At 38.0% G+C, this 25,558-nt stretch overlaps 1 protein-coding gene across 3 annotated transcripts in view; it reads right to left on the bottom strand.

Annotated features, from left to right (window-relative positions):
- Positions 1-14,406: 14,406 nt before the first annotated feature.
- LOC114161274 (vitamin D3 receptor A) overlaps positions 14,407-25,558 on the bottom strand; it is an 87,295-nt gene continuing 76,143 nt past the window's right edge. For all 3 annotated transcript variants that reach the window (XM_028044594.1, XM_028044664.1, XM_028044515.1), the window contains one exon: positions 14,407-24,878. In XM_028044594.1, coding sequence (XP_027900395.1) covers positions 24,625-24,878 — 254 coding nt within the window. In that variant the 3' untranslated portion in view covers positions 14,407-24,624. The remainder of the gene's footprint in view (positions 24,879-25,558) is intronic.

Genomic DNA, 25,558 nt, shown 5'->3' with positions numbered 1-25,558 from the left:
GCAGGGCTGTCTTTCTGTTCTTGTGGTAACACGTGTGTTCACTCAGAGCGCAGATGCACAGGTAATAACATTAAAGAGGAAAATCCCCTCCACCAGCATACACATCGGCATGCGGACTGGCTAAGAAAACGCACAGCGACATCTATGTGTTCCCATTTGAGGTACATACAAACACACACACACGCACACACAAGTTTGGTGTGTTTGAGACTATCATTATGTGGAGCTGTGGGACTATTTATCTGAGCCGGAGCTCAGGGAGAGAGTCGTCAAAACAGGAAGTGTTTTATGTAGCTGAAAAATTCCATTTTTAACTCTCACACAGGCGAAGTAAAAATAAATACCACACTGCAACGGGCCCCCCGCCCCTTTGCTCTCACCCCAGGCACCGCAAAGGTCTGATGAAGTCATTTCCCTTTCGATCAGGGGCATTAACTGAATTACAACAAACTAGGACCAAAATTTTAAAAGCTACCCGTCGTTAAACAGAGCCCAGAATTTAATATATTACCCATGTATGTAGTAAGGATTAAAAGTGACTAATTAATTCATATAGATTCTTTATGGATAATATTGATAAGATTTTCCAAACAGTCCAACAAAACAAAGGCAATCTACAATGGAAATTTAACAGTCACTGGACTGTTAATATTTAGTTTGTATTCTAAATTTTTTGCTTGCCAGTTAAATTTTTAGTTTGAAACTGTGACATTCATAAATGAATAAATAACATAATTATCATAGGACTATAAAAATGAAACCAGATTTTTTTTCTCTTGTGGCAGGCTACATATTGCAAATTATTGATGTTAAATTTCAACTGTGTATCATTACAAATATGTGCTCTTCACAGAAATATAAAAAGCAAACTCCAGGAGTTATGAAACATTTATTCAAACATTCATAAAATGTACTAATTAGCATAAAATAACACAAGTGGTGATGAAGTTGGTGACATAACTACTAACTGCCAATCAGAGTTTGTATCCTGTTGCATAATGTTAGGTATAAATAGATGTTCTGACCAGACTATATGTTTAATTCACTGATAGAAAAAATTAATATTTACCTAGCAGTTCTTGTGAAGCTCGTCTGATTCAATAAAAATCTCTATGAGCACCACTTTGTCTCTTTCATTTTGTTAAATTCTAAGTTTCTGTTTCCAGTTTTTCTGTGTGTCAGTGTGAGCACACACAGACCCCCCCCCCACACACACACAGAGTGTTAAAATACTCCTAAAAGTTAGTTTGTGTTGGTGCATGTGCAGATGCTTCTTATTAGTTGGTGATGGCAGTCTGCAGAGACGTGGTCACACCCAGTAGACTAGGACTGAATGCAGCTCACAAAGCGATGCATAATCCAAATAAAAACGGGAACTGGATCATAACCGCATTCGGCAACGCTTATGCATTAAATATATAATCTACCTTTCAGAAAATCAGGAACTCTACCTCTATAAGTATATTCACACAGTTTGCATATTTAAACAGGATTTCACAACTCCAACTCCTTCCTCAATGTGGCCCGGCATGTATCGCTGCTTTTGCGTCACTATTATTTGCTGATGCAAGGAGACCAACAGCTGTTAACCACATACATCCGTTATTTGTTTCCAGCTAAATATGAACTTGTCTGCACTTCTCTATATGTACATGTGGGAAGCAGTTAAAGGAAAAAGCAACAAGAGATGAGGGGGAAAAAAACAATTTTTATAAACTTTTAAAACTAATAAAACTTTATCATTGCACAAAAGTTTATAAGGAGCTCATTCTGTCTTCATTGGTTCCAATGTAATTAGATATTAAACACTTTATTATATAGTTTTTCCCAAAGTGTTTTTTTTAAGAATTCAGTGTTATATATTGAAACATAATTGAAACATTTTTTTAATTTATGGAATCGTTCCATTTCATCAATTTCTGCCAAGTGTAACAGAGTCTCATTTAAAATCTGAAGGATCCAAATCCGGGCAAGGAGGATTAAAGCAGCACTGTGTAACTTTTATTAAAAATATGGGTTTTACTTATTAGTTAAAACTGTCCCTATGGACCTGCTGTCATCTACAGAAATTCACCACTCCATCAGAAACAACCAACCAGTCAGGAGGAGGGTCTTAGCGTCGTCAATCACCCTTTTTTACACGCTGCTCATAACCTGCTCTTTTCTCTCTGCTATGCTGCAGCAGGTTCATCACAGTGGAGCCTGCCAAGAATGCTAAGGTTAGTTGGCATGGCCACCTATGGTGATTCACAGCACTAAGATGCTCCTCCTTGCTCTGATTGGTTTTTTTTAATTAGTATGTTTGAATTGAATTAAATTAAAATCAAAAATATTTTTGCAAACAGTCTTTCCCAATAAAATGTAGAGGAAAATGTCACAATAAAAAGAGGATAACAACATCATATTTATTTAATTAAAGACAATATTCTTGAAATTTTAAACAGCTGAAATATAAAAAATATCAATTAAAATAAAATTTTGATTGTTTGGGGGAGGCAGGTGGGCTTGATTATGTCTAGCAAAGCTTCCACAACACATCAAAATGAAAGATAAAAATCTAACTCTGCTGCTTTTTAGAAGACAACCAAACAATGGTTAAATGCCTTTTCAAGGAGGAACCCACTTCATCTTGATAGCAGCTGGGCGACTGCCAATGTCCACAATTGGAGAAATCTATCTTGCAAGGATTTATTTTTTGATTCTGGCTGAAGAAAATAATTTGCTTACTGGGTATCCCCACTGATGTAATCTGAGTGAGGCACCACTTTCTTCATGGAGAAACTTCCATGAATGCAGCAGCAGCAGCGGTGGATGGCCATAGCAGACAGCATGTTAAACACAGGTCAAACCGAGAAGTCAGAGCGGAGGAGGTTTTTATTTCCTATCCCAGAATATTTTCCCCAACCTACACACGCAGCTTACAAAAGCCATCCAAGTTACCAGCAAGAAACAAAAAACCAAAAAATATAAACAACAATAATAACAACAAAAATGGGATGAGGGAGAGAGCAAAAGTATTTTAGAAAGAGATGACAAAGAACGAAGCACCTTGTGGAGTAGATTTCCATACAAGAGGCAGAAAAAGAAGGAATGGAGGAAGAGGCAACATGATTTGTTTAATCTTTAAAGATTTGTGTAATTACGTGATTTTCTTAGGGCTAATTACGCTAGAAAATTATAGCAATAAAAAAGAGGAACAACAGATGGGAGAGAACATTACTATTGTGTCTAAAAAAAGACTAAAATTGTTGTTTTCACATAGCTGGTAGTCTAGAAAGAGGAAAAGCAGAGAAGATAAACAAAGAAATAAATGAGTGATCGTCTTTTTACAGAAGTAGACTCTGGGGAGATGCTCTCCAGTCCTTAATTCCATTGCCCCCCTTCACAAAAAAAGAAAAAAAAAAGTCTTTCCTATTTTTACCCCCGCCTCGATGATCCCTAGAGGGAAAGCACCCGCTCCGGGCCGTTTGCTTTTCCCGCAGATATGTCGTCCCCAAAGAAAAGCCCCAAAATAAACACGCGGAAAACCGCAGGGATAAATTTGGCTGCCTATGCAGAAAGGCTTGGAGTCTCCATGATTGCGCTCCTCACATGCTTTTAAAAAAGAAAAGACAGGAGGGAGGAGGAGGAGTATGTGGGGAAAATGCAGCAAGACAGGAGTTTGGAGATGAGGAGAACAAAGAGCTGCAAACAGATGGAAGGGGGAGACGTGAAGAAAAAAAGGAAAACAGGCTGGATGATGGCCTGTCAAAAGCTTGTGACACAAGTTGAGACTTTTGGATTGAGCACTTAAAAGTTTACATCATTAACATTTTAAGAGACATGCCGTAAATGCCTTCATACTGACGAGTTAGGGGAAACTTTGCCAGAAGGAGGGAGAAAACATCCCGTCATACTTTTCTGTTGAGCAGATGACAACTTCAAGTTAGGCTTCAACACTCTGAAAAAATATTCATACACCTTGACCTTCTTTACATTTTGTCCCCACATAAAATGTTGGGATTTTCATAGAAAGACTAGCATAAAGTTGTCATGTTTGTGTTCAGACATGGCTAACTAACAAAAGAACTATAAAGTATTTAATGTATCCATGCCATGTCAACTCAAACCAAAACAGTGAAAGCAGCAAGTGTGGCCACACAGCTGTGCAGATCCAAGGAGGAATGAAAGAGACAAACTGGCTGGTAAGAACAGGGAGGTGATTGGTGACGCCATGGTAACCAGATCAGAATAATCAACAGAATGCATGGGAACCCACTGAGTTTAACCGAGAAGGATATGAACAAGACACAAATGGACGGAACTAAACCAAAACCTAAATACACAAAGAACTGAACAAAAACAGAAATAGAAATTAAGGAATACTGGGAGTGACAACAACCCAAATCGATCGAAATACAAAATGAGAGAGACAAACAAAACACTAAGACCTGCGGATTATGACAGAGGAGTAAAATTTCACTTTTTTCTTAAAAATAACAATAAAAAAACTTTAACATACATTTATATGCAGTGCATCTAAATACATACTTTGTAGAAACACAGATTTCAATAATTGACTAAAACCTAGTAAATATTATGATGTTTAGTGTATAGGTGTAAACTGTGATAAAATCAGGTACGTTAGGTGCAAAGAAGTTAACTTGAGCTAGCAATTAAAAATTCAATGTATTTATAATTATAATATGTAACTAAAAAATACTTGTGCCTTATGGAAATCTTTCAAAAACAGTATCAGTGTACTTAGCATTTGCATGATGCATGATGCATTATTCACTAATGTTCTCTCACAAACCTCTGACATTTGAAAGCAATTGGTTGCACTGGATTTTATTTAGGGGTACCAGGGTGAAAAAGGGGTTAAACACAAACTCCCCAAACTTTTTTGACTTTTACATGGAGATGGAAATAAAAAAACATGCATCACTTTCCTCCCACCTCATATTAATGCACTGCTTTGTGCTGGTTTTATCACATAAATTCCCAATAAACTGCACCGAGGTGTGGGACTGCAACATGACAAATTGCAGAAAAGTTCAAGGGGTGTGACTACTTTTGCAAGGCACTCTAAATCTAAAAATAGGCGTCCCTGTAGTGTTTCTTTTTTGTTTTATGTTAACATGACCTCTGATCTGCTACATTTCTGCTTTGACAGGAAATAAACCCTGAACTTTAAGACAAATACACGAAGGCTTTCCTGCCAGGACAGCGGATCATTGAGGCAGGCTTGAATTACTCGAGATATGTGGAGAAAAATCTTTCAAAACAGAATTTAGATGGTGTTAAATGATGGCAGAGCTCAGCTGGAGAAAAAAAGGGGGGAGGGAGTGAGATTTGCAGTTAGTTAAAAAAAAAAAAACGATATTTACTCCATGGTATGAATCCCTCCATCTGTCTCCTCCACCCTAAACCCAAACTTTTCTTTCCTGACAAGAGAGTACACTACAGTTCAGGACATTATGCAATAAAATAGACCTCAAAACCACAAACCTTTTTACGTAAGGAACCATTTCAAACCTTGAAATTAACCTCGCCTGGTAAAATTCTCACATTTACCAGTTTTAAATATAATTTTTGGCTTCATAACCATCTTTTGTATGTGGAGTATGATGTAAAAAACCCCAAAATGTGGGGGATTTTTTCTGTTAGCCAAGAATTTTTTTTTTGTGGAAACTATTAGAATATTATTTCCAAAGAAGCAGAGAAGACGTTGACCTCCTGAGCTCTAATGACTCAGTTTAATTTTTGCATCATGGCTGGATTGTAGACATGTTAAATGTGTAAAGGGAGGATCTGAGACGCCAAATACCCGAGCTGTTGACGTTGCTTATCATGATAAAAACGTCTCTGACTCTTCTCAGTCCTCCCTTGCCTGTTTTTATGACTACAACTCATCATTGCTAACTGTACAGCTTTTTTGGCTCACTTTCACTCCTGCTATGATTCACAGGACTCAAGCATTTAAGTATGATGAAATTTAGGAAACCCAAAGATCAAAAAGTAGATGGAATAAAACTGCTGATCAATTTTGTTAAGTGCAGAAGAAACAACAATTCCTTTAGCATAGATGTTCCACTGGTCCTCGCTCCATAGAGTCAACAGGTGAGACTCCAGTCAAGGATATTTCTCCTTCTGTTCAGGTTCTGACCAGATATCTCAATCCAGATGGATCTGATGAAACTTCAACCTAAAAGAATGGAGAAGAAGCTTGCTAGTCCATGGTGATTGTTTAGTCACACAACCTTCTGAGCACACAGTAACAATTACCATCTTCCCCATGTTGTGGGTCCTAGTTCCTTTTGTTTGACAACCCCCATTAAAACCTCATGTAAATAGATTGTATCTTCATGACTCAAACTACAGGAGTGAGCAGAATGCAAAAGTAACAAAAATTAACTAAGAAAGAGAAAGGAAAGAACACCAAGAATACAGAACATGAAAAAAGAGCAATAAACTCAAAACCATAATGTCCTCAACAAATATCCTGGGAAAACCCAGAAACCAAGTCACCACCCACATCATACAAACTTCCAGATTGCTTCTAACCCTGGCAGAGTTGGAAAGGCAATACCCAGTCTGAGCTGAAATGTCACATTTATAACAAATATTACATTTTTGCCTCCCTTCAATGTCTGTCTTCATCAATGATCTTTGTGTGCTGCATTCTGTCCACCATCTGGCCCAGACTCTCAGTTTCTGTCCAACTTCTTCAATGAAGTCCACGTGCAGAATCTTTTCTGTCCATAATTTCAGTGGTTTTGCACTCCAACAAATTGTGGGTTCTTGTTTTGCTTTTTTTTCTCCCCCAAATGTTTGGTTTATGTTCTTGCGACTGAAACTGGACAGTTTTAGCTAAACAGTGGGTCAAAATATGTGGCTCAGTTTGTTGTGTTAAAAAAGAGACAAGAGCCATCATCTTTACATTCAACCATTTTGACCTACACCGCCACTGAACTTCTCCCACAGGACAAAATAAAAACTTCTCATTCAAGCTAACATTGACCCCTACCTGCTAAGTGGTTAGCACAAGCTAATGCTAGCTATGATCAACACTCATGATTTAGAAGAAGAAGAATTACTTTATTCATCCCAGCAGGGAAATTATTTAGCCAAAGAACAGTCAACAAAGTTAATACAGATAAGAAGTATTTAATAGAATACAGTGACAATGTTTCATAAATACACCATTTTTATAAACACTGAAGTAATTGTGCTATAAAATGACACTATGTGGCTGGAAAACACATAATGCAATTTAAGGAATGATTTTATTTGGATATTTGGGTAGAAAGAGGACTAAATAAATCTACAACAAACTTCAGATTTTTATTTGTATATATATTAAAAACAATGTCAGATTTTGGGTTTGAGGTTCACAAGTGCACACCTTTTGGTCTAAAACAGTGGTTGCCATGTGACAAAATGTGAATAAAATCAGGGCTTGAATCCACTTGCAAAGAGCTGAAAGTCAACTGACCTGCTGTTTGTCATTTTTGGTTTATTTAGATGCACTTGGAGGTCACCATGACACCCTGGTTATTTTGACTTTGTCTTCTTTAAGTGTCAGATTTATTTAGACTTGCTGATGAGTCGGTTCAGTTTCATTATTATTCGAGGGTGTGGATGAAGAGGAGGAGGAGGAGAGAAAGAGGGCAGAGTAAGAGCCTGAGGAGGAGTGTCTGGGGTTTGGTCCCGGTCCCCTGTGGTAATACTTAATAACAAACATTAAAAATACCACAGAAATCCCTCACCGCATTCCCACGCTCCAGCCGGCCAGAACACACACTTGCACGCACACACACACATGGGTAAGGCTGTCTTTTTGACTACACCTTCATATACAAACAGAGAACCATTTAGTCACATGCCTGCATTGAAATACAAACACTCACACTTTTCTAATTGTGTTGGGTTTGTTATTAGAAAATATGGTCTGGATGAAAATGCATTTGTCTTGACTGCATAATGAAAAGCAGAACAATCAAAATGATCAGTGAACGTGTCAACCACAGCTAGATAAAAACACCCTGAAGAGCAAGGAAAGAGGGTTGTTCCTCAAAGAGAGAAGAAAAAAAGGTCTGTTCAGTCCGAGTAGAAGCCAGAGAGCAGCTCCTCTGCTCTTCATGGTCATTTCCCTCCAGTCACAGGCCCGTCGTCAATTATCGCCATTTAGACTGCCATTATTCCTACTATTAGTGCTACACCACCGTGTTTGCCGGGATGGGTTTTCCTCTTGTCGCCAGTGGCTTTCTGACCTTGTCTCGAGGTTTGGGGACAGTCCAGCCAGAGATTCCTCTTTCCCTTCGTGCTTCACATGTGCGTCAGTAATGTTACCACAACCTCTCAGAGTCCCCGCCCTTCACTGTAACCCCTTCTGGCTTTAGGCGCCCCACCCGCCTGTTTTCACTCAACACTTCCCTGCTCTTTATTCCTCAATGCTTACATCGTCTTTCACATTCACCTTCGTGTTATCCTATCAGTTTTGTCCCTTTAATTCCTTGGAAGTTAGCTGATCCAACTAAAGTCATTTCTATTTGCTCTAAGCAAGTTAGATTCTTTGCAGTTTCAAGGATGTATTTTTGTGTAACAACTTAGCCAAAGGAGTCAAAACACATTGCAGAACGTTAGTCGTAAAAAATTAGAAAAAGAAGTTCAAGCTGTGTTGTGCAAAATAATTGAGAAACAGTAGAGGTTTAGATGCTTATCTGTCGTGAAATATCACCATTGAGGAACCTGAAGAGTCCCGAATTCATTCTGTAGCATGATAATTATCAGCAGCATAAAGCAACAGCCATGACAAGCTGTTTTCCACACACACAGGAGAGCAGATGATAACATGAAGTATAAAGTCAAAATTATTCCGTGATAACAGACATTTATAATAATTATTTTTTCTTTACATGAAACATACTTTTGAGCAGTTAAAACAATTGCATGTTGATGTTGCTGTGCATAATTTTCTTCTTTGTTCCTGTGTGTGTGGGGGTGCGCGCGTGTGTGTAGTCTTGTATTCGATACACTAGGCACCATTTTCCTAACACATACATTGTGGGGACCGACTGCTCCCTGTGGGGACGAAAGTCTGGTCTCCATGCGGAGAAGTGCTGTTTTGGGGTTAGAGGTTAGGTTTAGGACTAAGATGTGAATTGAGGTCATGGTTAGGTTTAGGGTTAGGCTGTAAAAATGAATGAAACATGAATGGAAGTCAGTGCGAAGTCCCTGTGAAGATAGAAGGACACCCTGTGTGTGTCTGTGTGTGTGTGCGCATGCTGATTTATGATACTTATTGAGGACCTTCTTTGATGTTACCTCACCAAAGACCAATAGGCCATATGGGGACAAAAGCCTTCTCCTAATCCAAAGGACTCCCTTTTTTAGTGTGTGTGAAAATGAGAAAATAGAAGGTAAGTATTATCTTTTGAGGAAATATGCAAGCCTAAAATACAAACACACTCGATCAGTAAGTCCTGTAGAACATTTATGTTGGGCGGAGTAAACCACACTTTTAGACCTTTTAAATCTTTGTGTTGCAGAATGTAAATGTAGCCTGAGTTTCAAGCTTTGCTTACAGAATGAAGGTTAGTGCTGTGTGTTTTACATACATCAACTGTGAAAGATTACGAGTATGTGACTTTTATCAACAATGAGAAACCCTGAACAAACCTCTAAAAGCCATGCTGGAGACTCCCAGCTCATTCTACATTTGTCTACTCCAACAGCTGGCTGTCCAACACTTGGCTTGGAGACACAAGAATCTTATTCACAGAAACACTCCTCCTCCTGGGAAAAGCTGCACACAACTGGGAAATAGTGATGTGAAAATGAGACAAGAAAGAAATACAGGAGGTTCCTCCCTTCTGGGGTCAGACCAAGAGATGGGGCCAACTACGGGTTGACACATGTCTTTTTTTGTACAGCATGCTTTTAGGGTGACACTATCAGCCAGTTGTTGTAAGTACTTTAGTGTAACACACCATAAGGTTCTGAAAAGATTTATTTAATTATTAGATTACAGCTAATTCTACAATTCTTCTACATGTATTGATCTGAGTTCATTTGATGGTTTAAGTCTGAATTCTTTATTATTCAAATACTTCAATTAAAACCAGATATTTACATAAACTGAATGCAAAAACAAACACATTTTCTTTCTCACTGTCTTAAGTTAAATCTGATCATCTTTTTCTTACCCAGATGTTAGTGGACCAACATTTGGGTAATTCTAGCTTAGTTACAATTACCCAAATAATTTCTTCCATTTGCTTAAATGCCAGAAAACTTAAGGAGAAATCTTTTAGAGCTTTTTTGGCAACGTTCCTCATATGCAAAGGTTTACATACATTTGGTCAGTCTCGGGATCTTTTAAGCTGTATGACTTGGGTCAAACCTTTTAGGTTTCCTTTCACAACCTTCTCACAATAGTTTGCTGGAGTTCTGGCTCAGGCCTGACAGAACTGGTGGTACTGAGCCCATTTTGTAGGCCACCTCAGATTTCAAGTCTTCCCACAATTTTTCAGGACAGGAGGTCAGGACTTTAGTCAGTAGACTGACTTTTTTGTCATGAAGCCTCTTTGTGGCAGCTTTGGCTGTATGCTTAGGGTTCATGTATGTTTGGAAGACCAATTTGTGCCCAAGCTTTTATTTCCTGGCTGGTGTATTGAGATGTTGCTTCAATATTTTAACATAAGGTTCTTTCATCATGGTGGCATCTCATTTATGAAGTGTACTAGTTCATAATGCTGCCACTCCCATACTTTATAGATTGGATGGTGGAAACAGCTCTCTTTTTCCTTCAAATGTAACAATGGTCTTACACCCAAATAGTTCTACTTTAGTTTAATCAGACCACAAATAATAATCACAATGAGTGTTTTTGAAAATTTTAAATCATTCTTGACTTAACTTTTATTACCTGCTGCTACATAAAACTCCAGAGTTGAGGGAGAACTCCTCCTTATGAGGAGTACATTATGAAAAGGGAAGAATGCTGTGTATTCTGGGATTCAGAGTTTCTACAACTTTTTTCTCTGTGGGCAGTTCAGCTCTTGTTCTCCACGTGGCTCTGGTGGGTCCTCAACACTAACAATTCAACTTGTTTGTTCCTTTATACTTCTACTCCTGGGCAGTAAGCAATCTTCAATTTTGGCATTAAGGCATTTTCTAAAGTCCTGATTCATTGCAGTGTTACAACACATTTATATTCCAGTAAAGAGCATCAAAACAGTCACAGTGAGCAGGATGTGACTAAGTAAGCTTCGCAGAGCTGCCAATAACATTTATTTATGTTGGTGTGTGCATGCTCCTACCGCTGCATGTCTGCTGTTTTCCAACATGGCTGCATGTGGTAATTAAGAAGGAATGTAGCAGCAGCATCTCTGGCTTTTCGCTGCTGTCTTGTCCGTAGCTCTCAGAGACTCCTCTCACATAAGCCGTGAAAACCAGGGAGATAATAGCCAATCAGGCTCAGGCCATTAGCATCTGGTTGGTGGTGAGAGGAAAAATTAACATGGGGAGAAACTGTTATTATGAAAACCGCTAAGAGGGCAGCTCTGTGGAAGTACTCAGAGCGGCTTTGCTGGAGTTTATTTCAAGCTTGAGAACGAGGTTGTCCAACCATGAGGAGCCGCATAAACAAAGACGCACAGAGCTGCAGCGATGGAAGCCAAAAACCTTTTTCTTTTCTAATTATTCTCATGGGTGATCAGTTTAAATATACAGTCACCGATCAGCTTTCTGGAACCTGATTGGTCAATCAGTGTTGGCCCTTTTCTCATCTGTCTCTCATTTTCCAACCCACCTCTTCCACACAATCTCCGCCTTTTGCGCCTCTTTCCAAGAAGTTGTGCATGTGAAGTATCTTCTGCTGGGTCACATGGATCAGGCTGCTCTAATGATGTTTGGATGACTCTCATTAGACCAGTGCTTCTCAATTCCAGTCCCCAGGCCCCCCTGCTATGCATGTTTCAGATGTGCCTTTATTCCAGAACAGCTGATTCAAATGATTGCATGACCATTAAATACTGCAGAAGGCTGTTAATCACTCACAGATTCAATTCAGGTGTGCGGCAGAAGGGAAACACCTATAACATGCAGGGCAGGGGGGCGTGAGGACTGGAATTAAGAAACACTGCTTTAGAGTGCTCTGTCAGTGTCTTCTGACCCAGATATGAAGGGAGATTTGCAAAAGAAAAACAACTCTGAGGGCTTATTTGATTCTTGAAACGTATGGTTGTAGTGTCACAAAATGTGAAAAGATTTGAGTGAAGTTATTAGGAATTAGGAAGATCTGAAATTACTGGTGTACATTCGGCTGCTCTGCTTTCTCCAGCTTTTGTTTCTTTCTCTGTGCATCATGTCAGACAGATTCTCCTCTCATCGTGCCACAGCTGCAGTCTTATCTGCAGTTAAGACAAAACATCAAAAGAAAAGCAAATGTATTGTTGTTCCCACACAAGGAATGTTAATGTGTTGATATGTTAGTGGACCAACATTCAAAACCAGCTAATCCTAAAGGAACTGATTCACAATTTTTTCCAGAAGAGAGCTTTGGACAAGAAAAACTAGCTATCTACAAATTGAAAAGAAACATTCTCAAACAAATAATTCACAACAATAAAAAAGGCTTAAGGGTATGATGCAAAATGGACTTTGAGCTATATATTAGGTTGTAATGTTATAATCAAAAACTTACCTGGAGCGTTGCTTTGATTCTTTCATGCATTCTTGAGAAATCCTTGAATCCCCCAATATCAACCATTCGGGGGTGCCTAAACGCTTGCTCTTACAAAGCTCCGCCTTGGAGTTTCAATCCGGCAGCAATTATCAAACACCTGGTGGGACTGCATGTCTACTGAGTTCAAAGAACGGTCGTAAACGGTATCAACGGACATGGAGAAGCATTGTTGTAATGACATGCTTCATGTCAGGAAGAGTAGCAGTTTCTTAAAGAGACAGAGGTCAATTTCAAGGCCTCAGATACGCTATTATGCAAAGTCAATTTTCTTTTAAGTCATTTTTGATATATACAGCATTTCATAACAACTGAAGGTAAAATGGTTACTTGATTGTGCAATAAAACCACACTATGTGCCTGGGAAATACATAATACTGCAGCTTTAACACTAAGTCGTGAACCACATTTCATTTACAGTCTGTCAGCTTTTGGCCATGTATTGTGAAAACATAAACCTGTGGCAACATGAGTTTTTTAATGGAGAATAGCCTACCAGGTCGCATTTTACTTTGTGGTGTGTTGTAGTGCCATCTAGTGGCATAAACTCACAAGAACACAACACAATGTGTCCTGAGTCAGTAGTGAAAAAAACAACAAAAAACCCCCAGCAAGTTAGAAAGTAGATCTCTTTTTGTATTTTTATCTGTTCAACAAAAAACTAAGCATGCAGTATTTTACTGAAACTTAGCAAGTAGTCCGATTTTTGTAGTGACCTATAAATAGTTATAACATTTATGAAATTTTTGCCAGCTTTGGCTCTTTAACCATTAATAATTTGTTTTAAAAAATAATATGCAGGTTGTGGTGTCCGTTCAGTTTATTCATGGAACAATTGCATTCAAGTCAACAAAATGACACCAAAAGTTCCGGAAACCTTATTTTGGATTTACTTTTCTTGCAGGAGAGAAAAGAATTCTCTCCTGCAAAGAAAATTAGCTTTTCTTAATGTTTAAGCCTAAAAATAAAAATATTTACTCTATATTATATTTATCAAATTACATATACCAATCAAATAATATATATATATATTATATGTATCTATATATTGGATTGTAACTGTTGCAGACGCCCACTCGTTTTAATTGCACATGCTTTAACTCCATGTGCAATTAAAACAATGGACAAATTTCCACATTTTATACTTTCACCAGGATTTTTAAGGCACAAATAAATACAGTAAAGTGATAATTTATGATGCTGAAGGTCATGTTCCAAAAGCTGTGACAGGTCATGTTTAACATGGTGGCCACTCCAAAATAAATTAGCAAATGATCATTTAAACATCTAGTGACATCTTGTCGACCTCTGCTGGTCAAAATGGACAAATGCAGTGGGTTTTAGCTCAAGTCTGATGATATGGGTAGATGCTTATGGTCTTTACTTATTTAGAGCAACTTCCTTATTGCAGATATTAAAATGTTCATAATATTAAATAAACAAACAAAACAAAAATGACATTCTGGGCTCTAAATAGATTGTTGAAATAATTCATGAAAATCCATCTTACCTTGGGACTCTATGTGGTAGACCAAACTATAGTAGAATTAAAATATTGTTTTCAAAGTTTTTTTATAAGTAAAAGTGAATTGTGCATTTATTTAGGCATCTCTACTAGTTTTGCATATCCAAAAATACAAAAGAAGAAACAACAAAAAAAGTCAAACAGATCCAGGTTGGTTTTGCATCATTATGTACAGCTGTTTTATTTGTGATTCCCTCCAACCCCCCAAAAAAGCATTATTAATATTTTACTACATACAATAATGGTAATCAAAAGAATTTGCTTATAAATGAAGGGAGCAAAAGGAGGAACATTAAAATAAATAAAAGTAGAAGCAAAAAACAAAAAAACAGACAGGTGGTGATTTGAGCAAAAATAGAGACACTGGTTAAGGTACTTCTTGTGTAACACTATTTTGTTGCTATATGGCTATTGATGAGGTAATCAATAGCGTCGCCATGGCAGCAGTGGGTTTTGATTTCAGCTAGAAGCTGGTCTGGTGTCTGGTGACTTTTACTGCATGGTGGCGTGTGCAAGTGTGGAGGATAAAGATACTTATCTTGGGACTCTTCATTAAATAAACTCTGACTTAAAACATTTGCTTCTCGCACACAGAATTATTAGAACAGGTCTGTTTACAGGACATTCGTACAAACAAGCTTAAATTAAGTCAAATCACATAAAAACTCTGAATTTTATTACACTTTGCTACATCAGAACAAGTTGTATTTTCTTTTTAGGTTATCTGATTGACACGTAGTCGGACGTTTCCTCAGAAGGGGAATAAATAAAGGGGAATCCCAGCCAACATAAACCAATACTGAGCGCATCCCTGTGATGGGAATGCGCCTCCATGAGAGCTACTTTTGGCTTGTTACAAACTAACATACGTGTGGATATGAAGAGAGAGAGAGAGAGAAAAAGACGATACAGAACGTTTTGAATTCTGATTGAAAACCCCTGATATAGTCCCAAAATAAGGCTGTGGGTTTTAGGCACACCAAGGTAAAACTGAGCTGAGCACAATGTGCAATTCTGTGTTTCCTTTGAAAAAGACATGAAGCTTTTTGAAATGTACATGATTTACAATTCAATTTACGTTAAATCACTTGTCCAAACCAACTATTATAAAGATTTGCTAATAATAATAATAATAATAAAAAACCCAGCAAGAAAAAAAAGAGATACATAGGCTGATTAATCACTTTTCAGACTTCATATGTTTTGCAGAACATTTTACTAGACAAAAAACCACAAGTGCATCATTGGCAAAACACTGCTGGTGAGGGAACGAGAAGTGCACACGTGTGTGTTTGTCTGAATGTGTGTGTGTTCACTGTCTGCTTCAGTCAGTATTGAAGTGCAGGTGTGGGGGGTGTGTGGGTGTGTGTGTGAGCAAGCAAGCGCATATTTAAAGAGGTAGCAGAGAAACAGAGTCAGAGCAGCAGGTAGCAATCAGCTAACAGGAAGAAAACAGACTTTGTAAGCAGCTGCTCTTCTCAAGGTCAAACAAGTTTTAGTTCAAACACTTTGAATCAAAAAGGTTGAAAAACTGAGATCCACTTGAAGCTACAGTGCAATGAAAAAAGCACATGCCCCCTTAAAGATGTCTTCTTTTTGGCACACTTAAATGTTTTAGATCACATGTCAAACTCGAGGTCGTAAGTTTTGGAATGCGATCCACCAGATGATCAAATCAAAGCAGTTATTTTGTTAATGTTAAAATATGTTCAATACTATTTAATCTTAAGAAGTAGTCATCAAATGCAGACACTGCTGATTATTAATATATTAAGGTCATTCACAATTTTGATACGGTTCAAAATGACATCACTGCTTTACATGAATAGATTGTTACATCAGACAAAGATAACCTGAGGAAATATGAAATGTAGTGTACAAACTATAACTTATTAGGGGTAAAAACTTGTCCAAGCCACCCAGGCCCTGAATGAAGAACCATTTAACAAATATTTATCCTGCTGAATGAATTACCTGACTAACCACAAAAACTAGGCTCAGGGTTTGTACATTTTCCCAAAATTCAAGCACTTTTCAAGGTAAATTTCCAAACTTTCTCAGCACCAAATATTGGAAATAAAAATAATACAAATGAACTAAAGAAGACAGTTTCAATTAGTAGTAAGCTAAAATGCAACAAAATTGTATGTTTTGAAATGTCTCTTTCACACACCTGACACACCTGGCTGGTCTGAGAACAAAACAATAATTTAACAAAAAAAGTCCCCCAGTTTCAATAAATTTGTTACACAGATCAAAACTGCACAAAAGCACTTTTAAGGACTTTGTACAAAAATCAAGTACTTTCCAAATGTTGAAAACACCTAATTGAAATTCAAGCATTTTCAAGGATTTGAAGCACCCATACAAACCCTGTAGGTTTGGATTCATTATCAGCACCCAACTTTGATTAGCTGTAAGATCAAAAACTCACTCAACTCGCCCCTGACTGACAACATGAAGTAGGCTGAATAATGTCAAATCAGGCTGCAAGATCTAGAAACTCAAGGTCACTGACATCCATCAGTCTGGGATTGTTTACAAACCCATTTCTAAAGTTTTGGGATTTCAGGAACCACACTGAGAATCACTGTAGACAAACAGTGAAAACATGGAAGAGTGGTGAAGCTTCCTAGGAAGCGACAGAATTACTCATCAACAACTCACCCACAAGGTCACAAAACTTCCAGAGCAACACCTGAAGGGTTCACCGACCTCAGACAAGGTCAGTGTTCATGATTCAACAGCAAAACAGAAACTAGGCAAAGATGGCTGCCATGGGGGCATTTCAACGGCAAAACCATAGCTGATCAAAAGGAACATATTAGTCCCACATTAGCCAAGCATTCAAGACTTTTAGGAACATATCCTTTGGTCTGAAAAAAGTAAAACTTTAGGAAAATGTGGGCACAAATCTATGAAACCAACAGAATTTGAGAATAACAACACATGGTGGCGAGAGCACGATGGTCTGGGGTTGCTTTGCTTCCTCAGGAACAAGATGGATTCAGCTGAAAGAGGATGTCCAACTATCAAATTCATGTCCTTTACGTTTAAGCACATCTTGAAATCATACAGCAGGACAACACCAGAAAGTCCACCCCAAAATGAAGAACTTGGGGTGTCCTAGTCAAAGTCTGAACCTAAATTTGACTGAAATCCTGTTGTGTGGTCTTACACACATTCATGCAGAAAAAACCCTCTATATATTGAATTCAATGAGAAAGTGTGTCCAAACTTTTGGTCTGTACTGTATATATGTGTGTGTGTGTGTGTGTACATATATGTATATATACACACACGCACAGAGGTTATTTTTGTCTGATTTTAAAACACGTTTGATGACTAAACATTTAGGTGAGACAAAACAAGCAAAAACCAAGGAAATCTGTAAGGGTTGGATCCTTTTTCACAGCAGTTTGAGGTGCTAAATTTTGACTTAAGTGAAGCTGGCAAATATATCTTATTCACAAAAAGGGGAGAAAAAAAAAACTCGTCAAGCAACAAAGTGGCCTGGTTGTCTTCAAACGGACTCACAGCACCAACTAAATCAGCCAATCAGAATCAGTTAGAGGTGAGCGACAGAAGGCAGAGTGCTGAGAGTGATAGGCTGCGGTATAAATGTGAAAGTGTGTGTGTGTATGTGTCTGGCTGCAAAAACAAAGCAAAACAAAAAAAATTCTACTTTTGGTGATGAACTAAATCGGGATCCCAATGTTACAAAAACTCAACCAGCCGGCTGAGCGGCATCAGCGAGAGAAAAATCTACAGCTCTCCTTATCTGACACTAACAAACGTCAAATTCTTTCCGCTCAACGTTTCAGCTGAGCTAAAAGTTTTGGCACAAGCTGCACAAAGGTGGTTTTCATGCAGCAGAAATCCAGCTGTTAGTTTAGTAGCTTTTGAAGAAAATCAACTACTCTTTAGTCTTTTATAGTTATACTGTATATGTAACCTAGTTCATCTACAGAGCTCAACATATTTAGTGGCACCCCTGGCAGACGTGCAAAGGCTGTAGTCTGCCTTTATTGCAGCTGCAGAATCCCTGAACTTTTTTATTGGTCAATTTTTTAATTGGAGAAATGTATTTTATTGAACAAAATCACAGGTGGAAAAGTATATTAATACTTAGCTTTATTTTTTAAGAAGATGTGAGTTCATGCCTTTCTGTGTCCCGGGGGCAGAAATATACATAAACATGTTTTCCTATTATTATTCCTTACTTTTTCCTAAGGTGGGACTTTTAAATGACATGATTGTTTGAACTTTCTTTATTCTTCAGTGTGAGATAATGCTTCTGCGTTAAACAAAACCCTCCCGCAGTCTTAAGAGAAGGGGTCAACTGGACCCCACAAGCTTTTTACTGTGCGCGGAACCCCCGAGCGACATAAGTTTTGTGGTTGTTGTTGTGGTTTCTGGAAGTGACGGTCTGATGGGATAACCGCTCCTGCTTCCTCACTGTCTGACCGTCACACATGCCGCTCTCCTTCTGAGCATCGCAATTAGAACGCAGGAGGGTTAAAAGACAAACTTATTTTAGCTCATTTTACCCTTGTTTATCAGGGGTACTAATAAGTGCGGCTGCATATGTTCAAAAATAGCACTTCATAAACAGCTTAAACAGAAATTAAAGCATTTTACACATGGCACGAGTATTTTTCTCAGGCATTTCTAAGTGTTCTGTGAACACGCTACAGTGTTCTGCTCTGCATTTTTTTCCCAGCTGAGCCACTGACGCTACTATGGCAACCGAAGGTGGTTTAAAAGCAGGTGCAGTGAGATACAGAGAGACGTTCCTGTTCTACAGGTCCAATTATCTACAAGAGTTTTGCTTTTCAGTCGAAATAGATCCCATCTTGTCACACACGAGGATCCAACAATTACCTGCGCTTTGAGTTGCTATGTGAATGAAGCCTTAGTTACCATGCAGGGAGTTTAATCATGCATTCACACACTTCAGTCAGTGAGAAAGTGGTGCAAGAGCGGCCCACTGTTAATGACATTGAAGCTGAAGTAATGAACATGCAAAGATCTGCAAATGTTAAATCTGCTCTGTAAGCTAATCTATCATGCAAAAAAAATAAAAATAAAATTAATACAGTGTTTACTGTCTAAGACTTCTTCTTATGGAATGATGCAACACTTTGATGTATTTAAATGTTTTTAAATTTCAAATGCACAATAAATAAATCTGTAAGTGTCAGCTGTTGCATATCTATACCAATATATAATGATCTGAGCCTAAAACTATTGCAATAAAAATTATGAGTGATGGTATGAATGAAAGCAGTGAAATTGTGTGGCTGTACATCACATATATCTACACTGTAACTCATCTACCAGCCAGAAGGGGGAATTAAAGTTCCGCACTGCAGATTTAAAATTTGTAGCGATTTGAGGTAAAAAAAAATTGGAAAAGAAAAATAATCCAGCATTAAAAAAAGAAAAAAAACTCTACTGTAAATATACAAACATAAAAACCTCTAGATTATTGTTAAAATAAAAACTTGTGTTCTATATTACACAATCATGCTGCAACTCCCCCAAAAATATATATCTATATGTCCAGACAGGAGAGGTAGTATTTTTGGTTAAACGTGGTGCCGAAGCTCAACAGAACACGGACAGAGACAAACCAAGAAGAGGAGGGAAAGCAGAGCGTCAACATTTAGAAACATTGGGATCCACTCGGATACTGACTAGCAAATTCTACCGGATGTCCCTTGTTATGCAAGAACTGCTTTAGAGTTTGCAGTCGACTTGAGGTTGAAAACACTGAAGGTTTCTGAGGAGAGAGTTGTGGTGTGTCTGTGTGGTAGACGTTTATGTTTGGTTCCCTTTAAAGGCTATTGTGAAAAGTCTATACTGTAAATCACTGAGGTATCTGTTAAATGTTTCCAGCTTAGTGAGGTCTTTGTAAATAAGGCTACTGAGGTGGAGCTGCTGACCTGGTTCGAGGGGGACGAGGGCTACAGGACGGGAGAGACTTCAATGATTTTGGGGCGCTGACAAATCTGCTATAAAATGGTGTGAAAACTACAAAATTTTTGTCCAAGGAGTGTAGACATCTAAATTTGATCTAGATATAACTGATGCGTCACACTGCACCCCTAAAACTGCAGATTCTCCCCCCTGTCGCCCTGTCCTGCATTCTGTGATGTAGATGCTGAATGAAAAAAGTCTTTACACGACTATTGTTACCAAACAAACCACAATTTGTTAAAAAAAAAATCAGAACCTTGAGTCACGGAGTACAAAGCACAACAACGTCCCAACTCGAGACAGTAGAGGCGACATCTGTCCATCGGTCAGTCTCTTGAGCACTCTGCTTGTACGGCGAGTCCCTACGTCTTTGCAGTTTAAAAACACTTGATCTTGTATAACCTTTATACAAATTCTACACAGTCTTGTTGAGGTCCAAACTGACGGCACTCCTTCAAATCCCAGGACCCCCATCAGGTCTTGGGTGTGTCACGGATTTCCAGAGCGGAGCTTGGTTGGCTGCTAACTTAAAGCTATGCAGAGAAGAGTTGTTGTAACTGGCTGTTGAAGACAATGACAAAGAAGAAGAGATGGTAACATGACTGGTTGATGAACAAAGAGGCACGCCATAGCTAGTAGTCAGATACGTCTCGTACCCAACCAGTTGAGGCAGTGTTATTGATGATCACTTGGCGGTTTGAGAAATTAGCTCCTGAAAAAAGATGATGCATATGTGGACTGCAGTTCTTACAGATGATGAGCAAACGTTTTTGCTTTTCCTTGTAGAGTTAAAATACTTGGGATAGGCTCCATAGGTCCACACATGCTGCTTCATTCAACAAAGCTCCCGAGCAGAAAGCCAAGCATTGCAGCAGGATGCAAATAAACAATCTTGACAAACAGAAGAAATCAGATAATTACCCAAATGAAAGTATTATGTATATATATATATCATCAAAAGCTTATTGATTGAACAAGAGAGGAAAGACGTACATCCAGAATTCTTGGAATGGACAAAAAGTCGCCTAATAATGAGAACTTACTGAGTCGCTTTGGGTGATTATAGGATTATGGGAATGTTCAATTCATTTGAAATTAAGATAAATTTTTATTTCCATCTCTTATTTAAGAGATTACATCAAAAGCTCATATTTGGCGTTAGATGGAAGCTGATCCTAGCTCTCTAAAATATTCATAATATAATACTATATGTGACAAACAACTCATTAAGTCGGTCGTATTAAGCGGCTCTGTCCACTCAAATTGAATACACAGTAAGTTTCTCTAATTGCATATAGCCTAGCATCTCCAAAGCACCTTCCCGTCAACGACTTACTCCTCTTAGTAATTTACCTACATCAGCTGCTATGTACAGACTAAGAAAGTGGTATTTACAAAGTTTTTTTTCCACAAGGGGGTGATCCAGGTCTGCATGAGGTGTGAGCATGCGCCATGTCAACAGAAACAATATGATATGTAGTGATAAAAACTACCTTTGCTTATGCAGCTGGTATTAAAATGACATAAATGTGACAACAAAAAGGTAGGAGGCTGAACTTTTTTCATCCATGTAAAAGTCCTTCTCATGTTTGTGTCTCTGCCCTCTGCGATTACAGTCTGCTACTCCTCTAGAGCCGTGGTTCTCAAACGCTCATGCAAGTACCGGTGCTAGCACCTCGGCTAGCTTTAGCAAAACTAACAATTTTTAGTAGTATTTATGAAACGAAATGTCTAATGTTTGCTTATGCACATGTAACACATGATTTCAAAAATCAATTGGAGGGCACTTTGTCGCCATCTAGAAGGGTGGGCATTTATCATATCGTTTATCATTAATTGTGATAAATGTCTTATAAGATTTTGATTTAATGTTGTCTTGATGAATTCAAATTAATAATGTTTAATAATCTCTAAAACTGTCCCTATTGTCAAGATTAGTATTTTCACAATTTTTCTCCAGTTTGTTCAATGAGAATATCAACAAATATTCGTAAATCTGGAAATATGATTAAATGCAGTTATCAAGAACAATGTTTGTGGGTCTGTGATTGCAGCGTCATTCACTCACAATTTTCATTTTGAGTGACACTTCATTTTAGTTGCCTTAAAATGAAGTGTTAAATTGTTCTCATCATTTTTATCACACCACAAAATATTGTGATGAAACCTTAAGTCCATGTCTCTCACCCCTACCATCTAGTGGATGGTGTTATGCCAAAAGATGCGCTAATTTAGCTGATTTCCATACTAAATACATAGATTTATGAAAATGTTTAATAATTTTACAATCAATTTGAAAACAAAAAGTTTATCCAGAACTTTAATTGTAAATAAATTCAGGCCGGAAGCATGTTTAGTCATTCCAATAATGACCAATTACTGTTAGCAAAATAAGGCAATAATGAATTTCTTTGCATCTTGTTCCTTTGATCACTGTGAACAGGTTAACAAAAAAAATCTCTAAAAGTTTAAATAAAATTATTTTTTCCTGCACGTATCACTCACTCTATATGCAAGGAAGCCATGTTGGAATTTGACTGGTGAGAAAACACAGACTTTCCACATTTTGAATTCTAACATCAAGTGAACTTTTTGTTCATTTTTCAGTCTTATTGGAGAATATTTACAGTTATAAAATGTTTAAGAACCACTGCTCTAAAATATTTGCTTTATCCTTAAAACATTCAATTTAAGGCTTCTACTAATTTAATGAGAATGATTGTGTAGCTAAAAATGTATTACATATATTCTCTTAAAGACAATCTGACCATGTGAAATAATTTCAGAATTTTTTGTTTCTCAAATGGAGAATTTTGTTTGTTTTTTCTTCCAGAAACGTTAATCTGTTAGCTTCCTTTTGCTGTTATTCAGTATGATTACAAATCACAGTGATGCCTTGAGCTTTAAAAACTCTCGAAATCTCCCTCTCATGATTGTAAGCTTACGCCAAACACACACACGCACGCTGTAAAAACCCGAATACACATTATCGTCAGACAAACTTTCCCTGAGGCAACAGCTGGCAGCTGGTTTCTGTCCAACTATCTAAGCTCTGTCTTAGCAGCAATCCAACCAGCCCAACGACTAGATTTTTTTTTTGTTTTTTTCCTTTTTTTTTCTGAAAAAATAGCCATCCACAAAACAGGAAATTATCTTTGTGTATGTCAGCCTACAAACTTCACAGGTCCAAAAAAAATCAGAGAGCCCAACAAAGAGCGTTTGTTGTGGTTCAGTCAGAGCCTGCGCACACACCCCCTTGTGGTCCATCGATACTCTTGCATGCTGTACACGTTTAGCAAAAATAGAGCGACTCCTCATAGCACGTCTCAGTGCATGTGTGTACATGTTGCATATACACATATCTGAGGGGAGGCCTTAACATCCTCTTTATTATTACTTTTATAATTAAACACTCTCAGAAGTATTTCTGTCTATATACAGTACAAGTCAAGCATTAGATAATGTTTGACTTGCACATCTTATGCTTATCATATTTAACTATGTAGAATTATACATACATTCTTCTTTCGTTACTTTTTTACAAATGTAAAACCCCCTACCATCTGACTACCCAGAATCCTCTTGTTTTTTTCTTCCCAAAGTGCACCATCATTCTCAAACTAAAAGATTTCTGCCGAAAGATTTGTCTTCATATGTTTTGAATATTTAAGATTCCTTCTTTCACATAACACAGAATTTACAGATCGCTCAACTCCCGTCGTGACCCAAAAGTGTTTCTACTTCCTGTGAGCTCGCTCAATATTTTTTGGATGATTTTGCTGTTAGAATTTATAAGCCAACAAAAGTTCATAGCTATTTACAATAAGAGTCCATCGCTGAGGGATGAGTAAAAGATGCAAATCTTTGAGTACTGTTGTTGCCATGTGGACGTGTGGGAAAGTTATGATGATGATGACGAGGATGAGGATGATGATGAGAGGGAAATGACATCTATCAAGCTGTCTTTACTTTCAGAAAGTGTTACAAGAAGTAGATTTCAGTGATGGAAAACATTTGGATTCCACAGTTGTGGAAAGGATGAAAATGAGAGAGATGTTTGTGGGGGAAAAAAACAAAACAAAAAGAAAACAAGGTTTGAGATTCTGGTGATCCAGCAGCAGATTTCTATTCTATGAATCCAGATATCCAGTTATGGCTGACATTTGGTTTTTGCAAGCCAGGAGTAACGAAAGAGGTGTAGACAGAGGGGAAGATGTGATTATCCGCCTCCCTCCTGAGGGTCCAGAGAGTCAGGGTGTGAGGGTTGTGAAAGCCTTCGTTTTGAGTTGAGGAGAAGGCAGCTGAGTTTTTAATCATCCTGTGCTTAATGAGTCTGTGTAGAAGGGACAAAAAAAAAAAAAGGATTCCTTCTTCTCCTCCTCCTCAGCTATGACACCTCGCTCCCGAACACCTCCAGCACCAGCGGGGTGAGCTGCATGCTGTGCTCAGGCTGGAAGGATAGCGAGCGGTACTGCTTGGAGTGCTCCTCGTTCAGGCTGCGCAGGTCGGCCAGTTTCTGGATCATCTTGGCGTAGAGGAGGCGTCCGCCCGGGTGGTTGACCCGGATGTAGGCCTGCAAGGCCTCCGACAGACGGTCCTGCAGCTGCTCTATGCGGGCGTGGTCCTGAACGCCGGGCCGGTCTGTAATGGAGAATCAGAGGGGGTCTCATTTTGCCACCTTCCATTCACAAAAATCTATTTAGGTTCTACAGATTTTATGTTGTAAACCAACACCATGTAGCGGATGAAACAGTATTAGGGTCAGACTCAGAGTTTTTTTTGTTTTTTTAAATTATGACAAAAAAGTTAATATTACCAGGAGAAAGTTGTAAAAAGCAATTGCAATAAAAGCAAAGCTTTCATTGAGTTATGAAAATCTGACCTGATCAGCTCGTCTAGTCCGTGACACTTTCTTAGAAACAGTTGTTTGCACAATTGTTTCAAAGTCCTGATGCTGATAATAAGTTGATACTGATGTGTTAAAATAACATATCAGATATCAAAGCATAACTTCACAAGATGCTCAACTTTCCTCATTTAAATGTATTATTTTTGTGTTGGAGTTATAATAAAATTACTATGTCATTCTTCTAATATTACAATGATACTCAGGTAAAATTATTCTTGTGTTATTTCAACTTTATTGTAATATGATTTTTTTCTTATATTGTTATGACTAAATTGTCATAAAACGATGACATGTGGTCGTACAAATTCTCGTGGTACCGTAACTATTCTGTTAATATTATGACTTTACTGACCTTCCAGAAGGATAATAGCCCTGAACAGCTAACATAGATTGGCCACTCCAGACCTAAATT

Source organism: Xiphophorus couchianus, chromosome 1 (genome assembly GCF_001444195.1).
Source record: "Xiphophorus couchianus chromosome 1, X_couchianus-1.0, whole genome shotgun sequence".
In the NCBI taxonomy this organism is placed as follows: domain Eukaryota; kingdom Metazoa; phylum Chordata; class Actinopteri; order Cyprinodontiformes; family Poeciliidae; genus Xiphophorus; species Xiphophorus couchianus.
The sequence above is the reverse complement of the archived record's forward strand: the minus strand, read 5'-3'. Positions and strand labels throughout refer to the sequence as shown.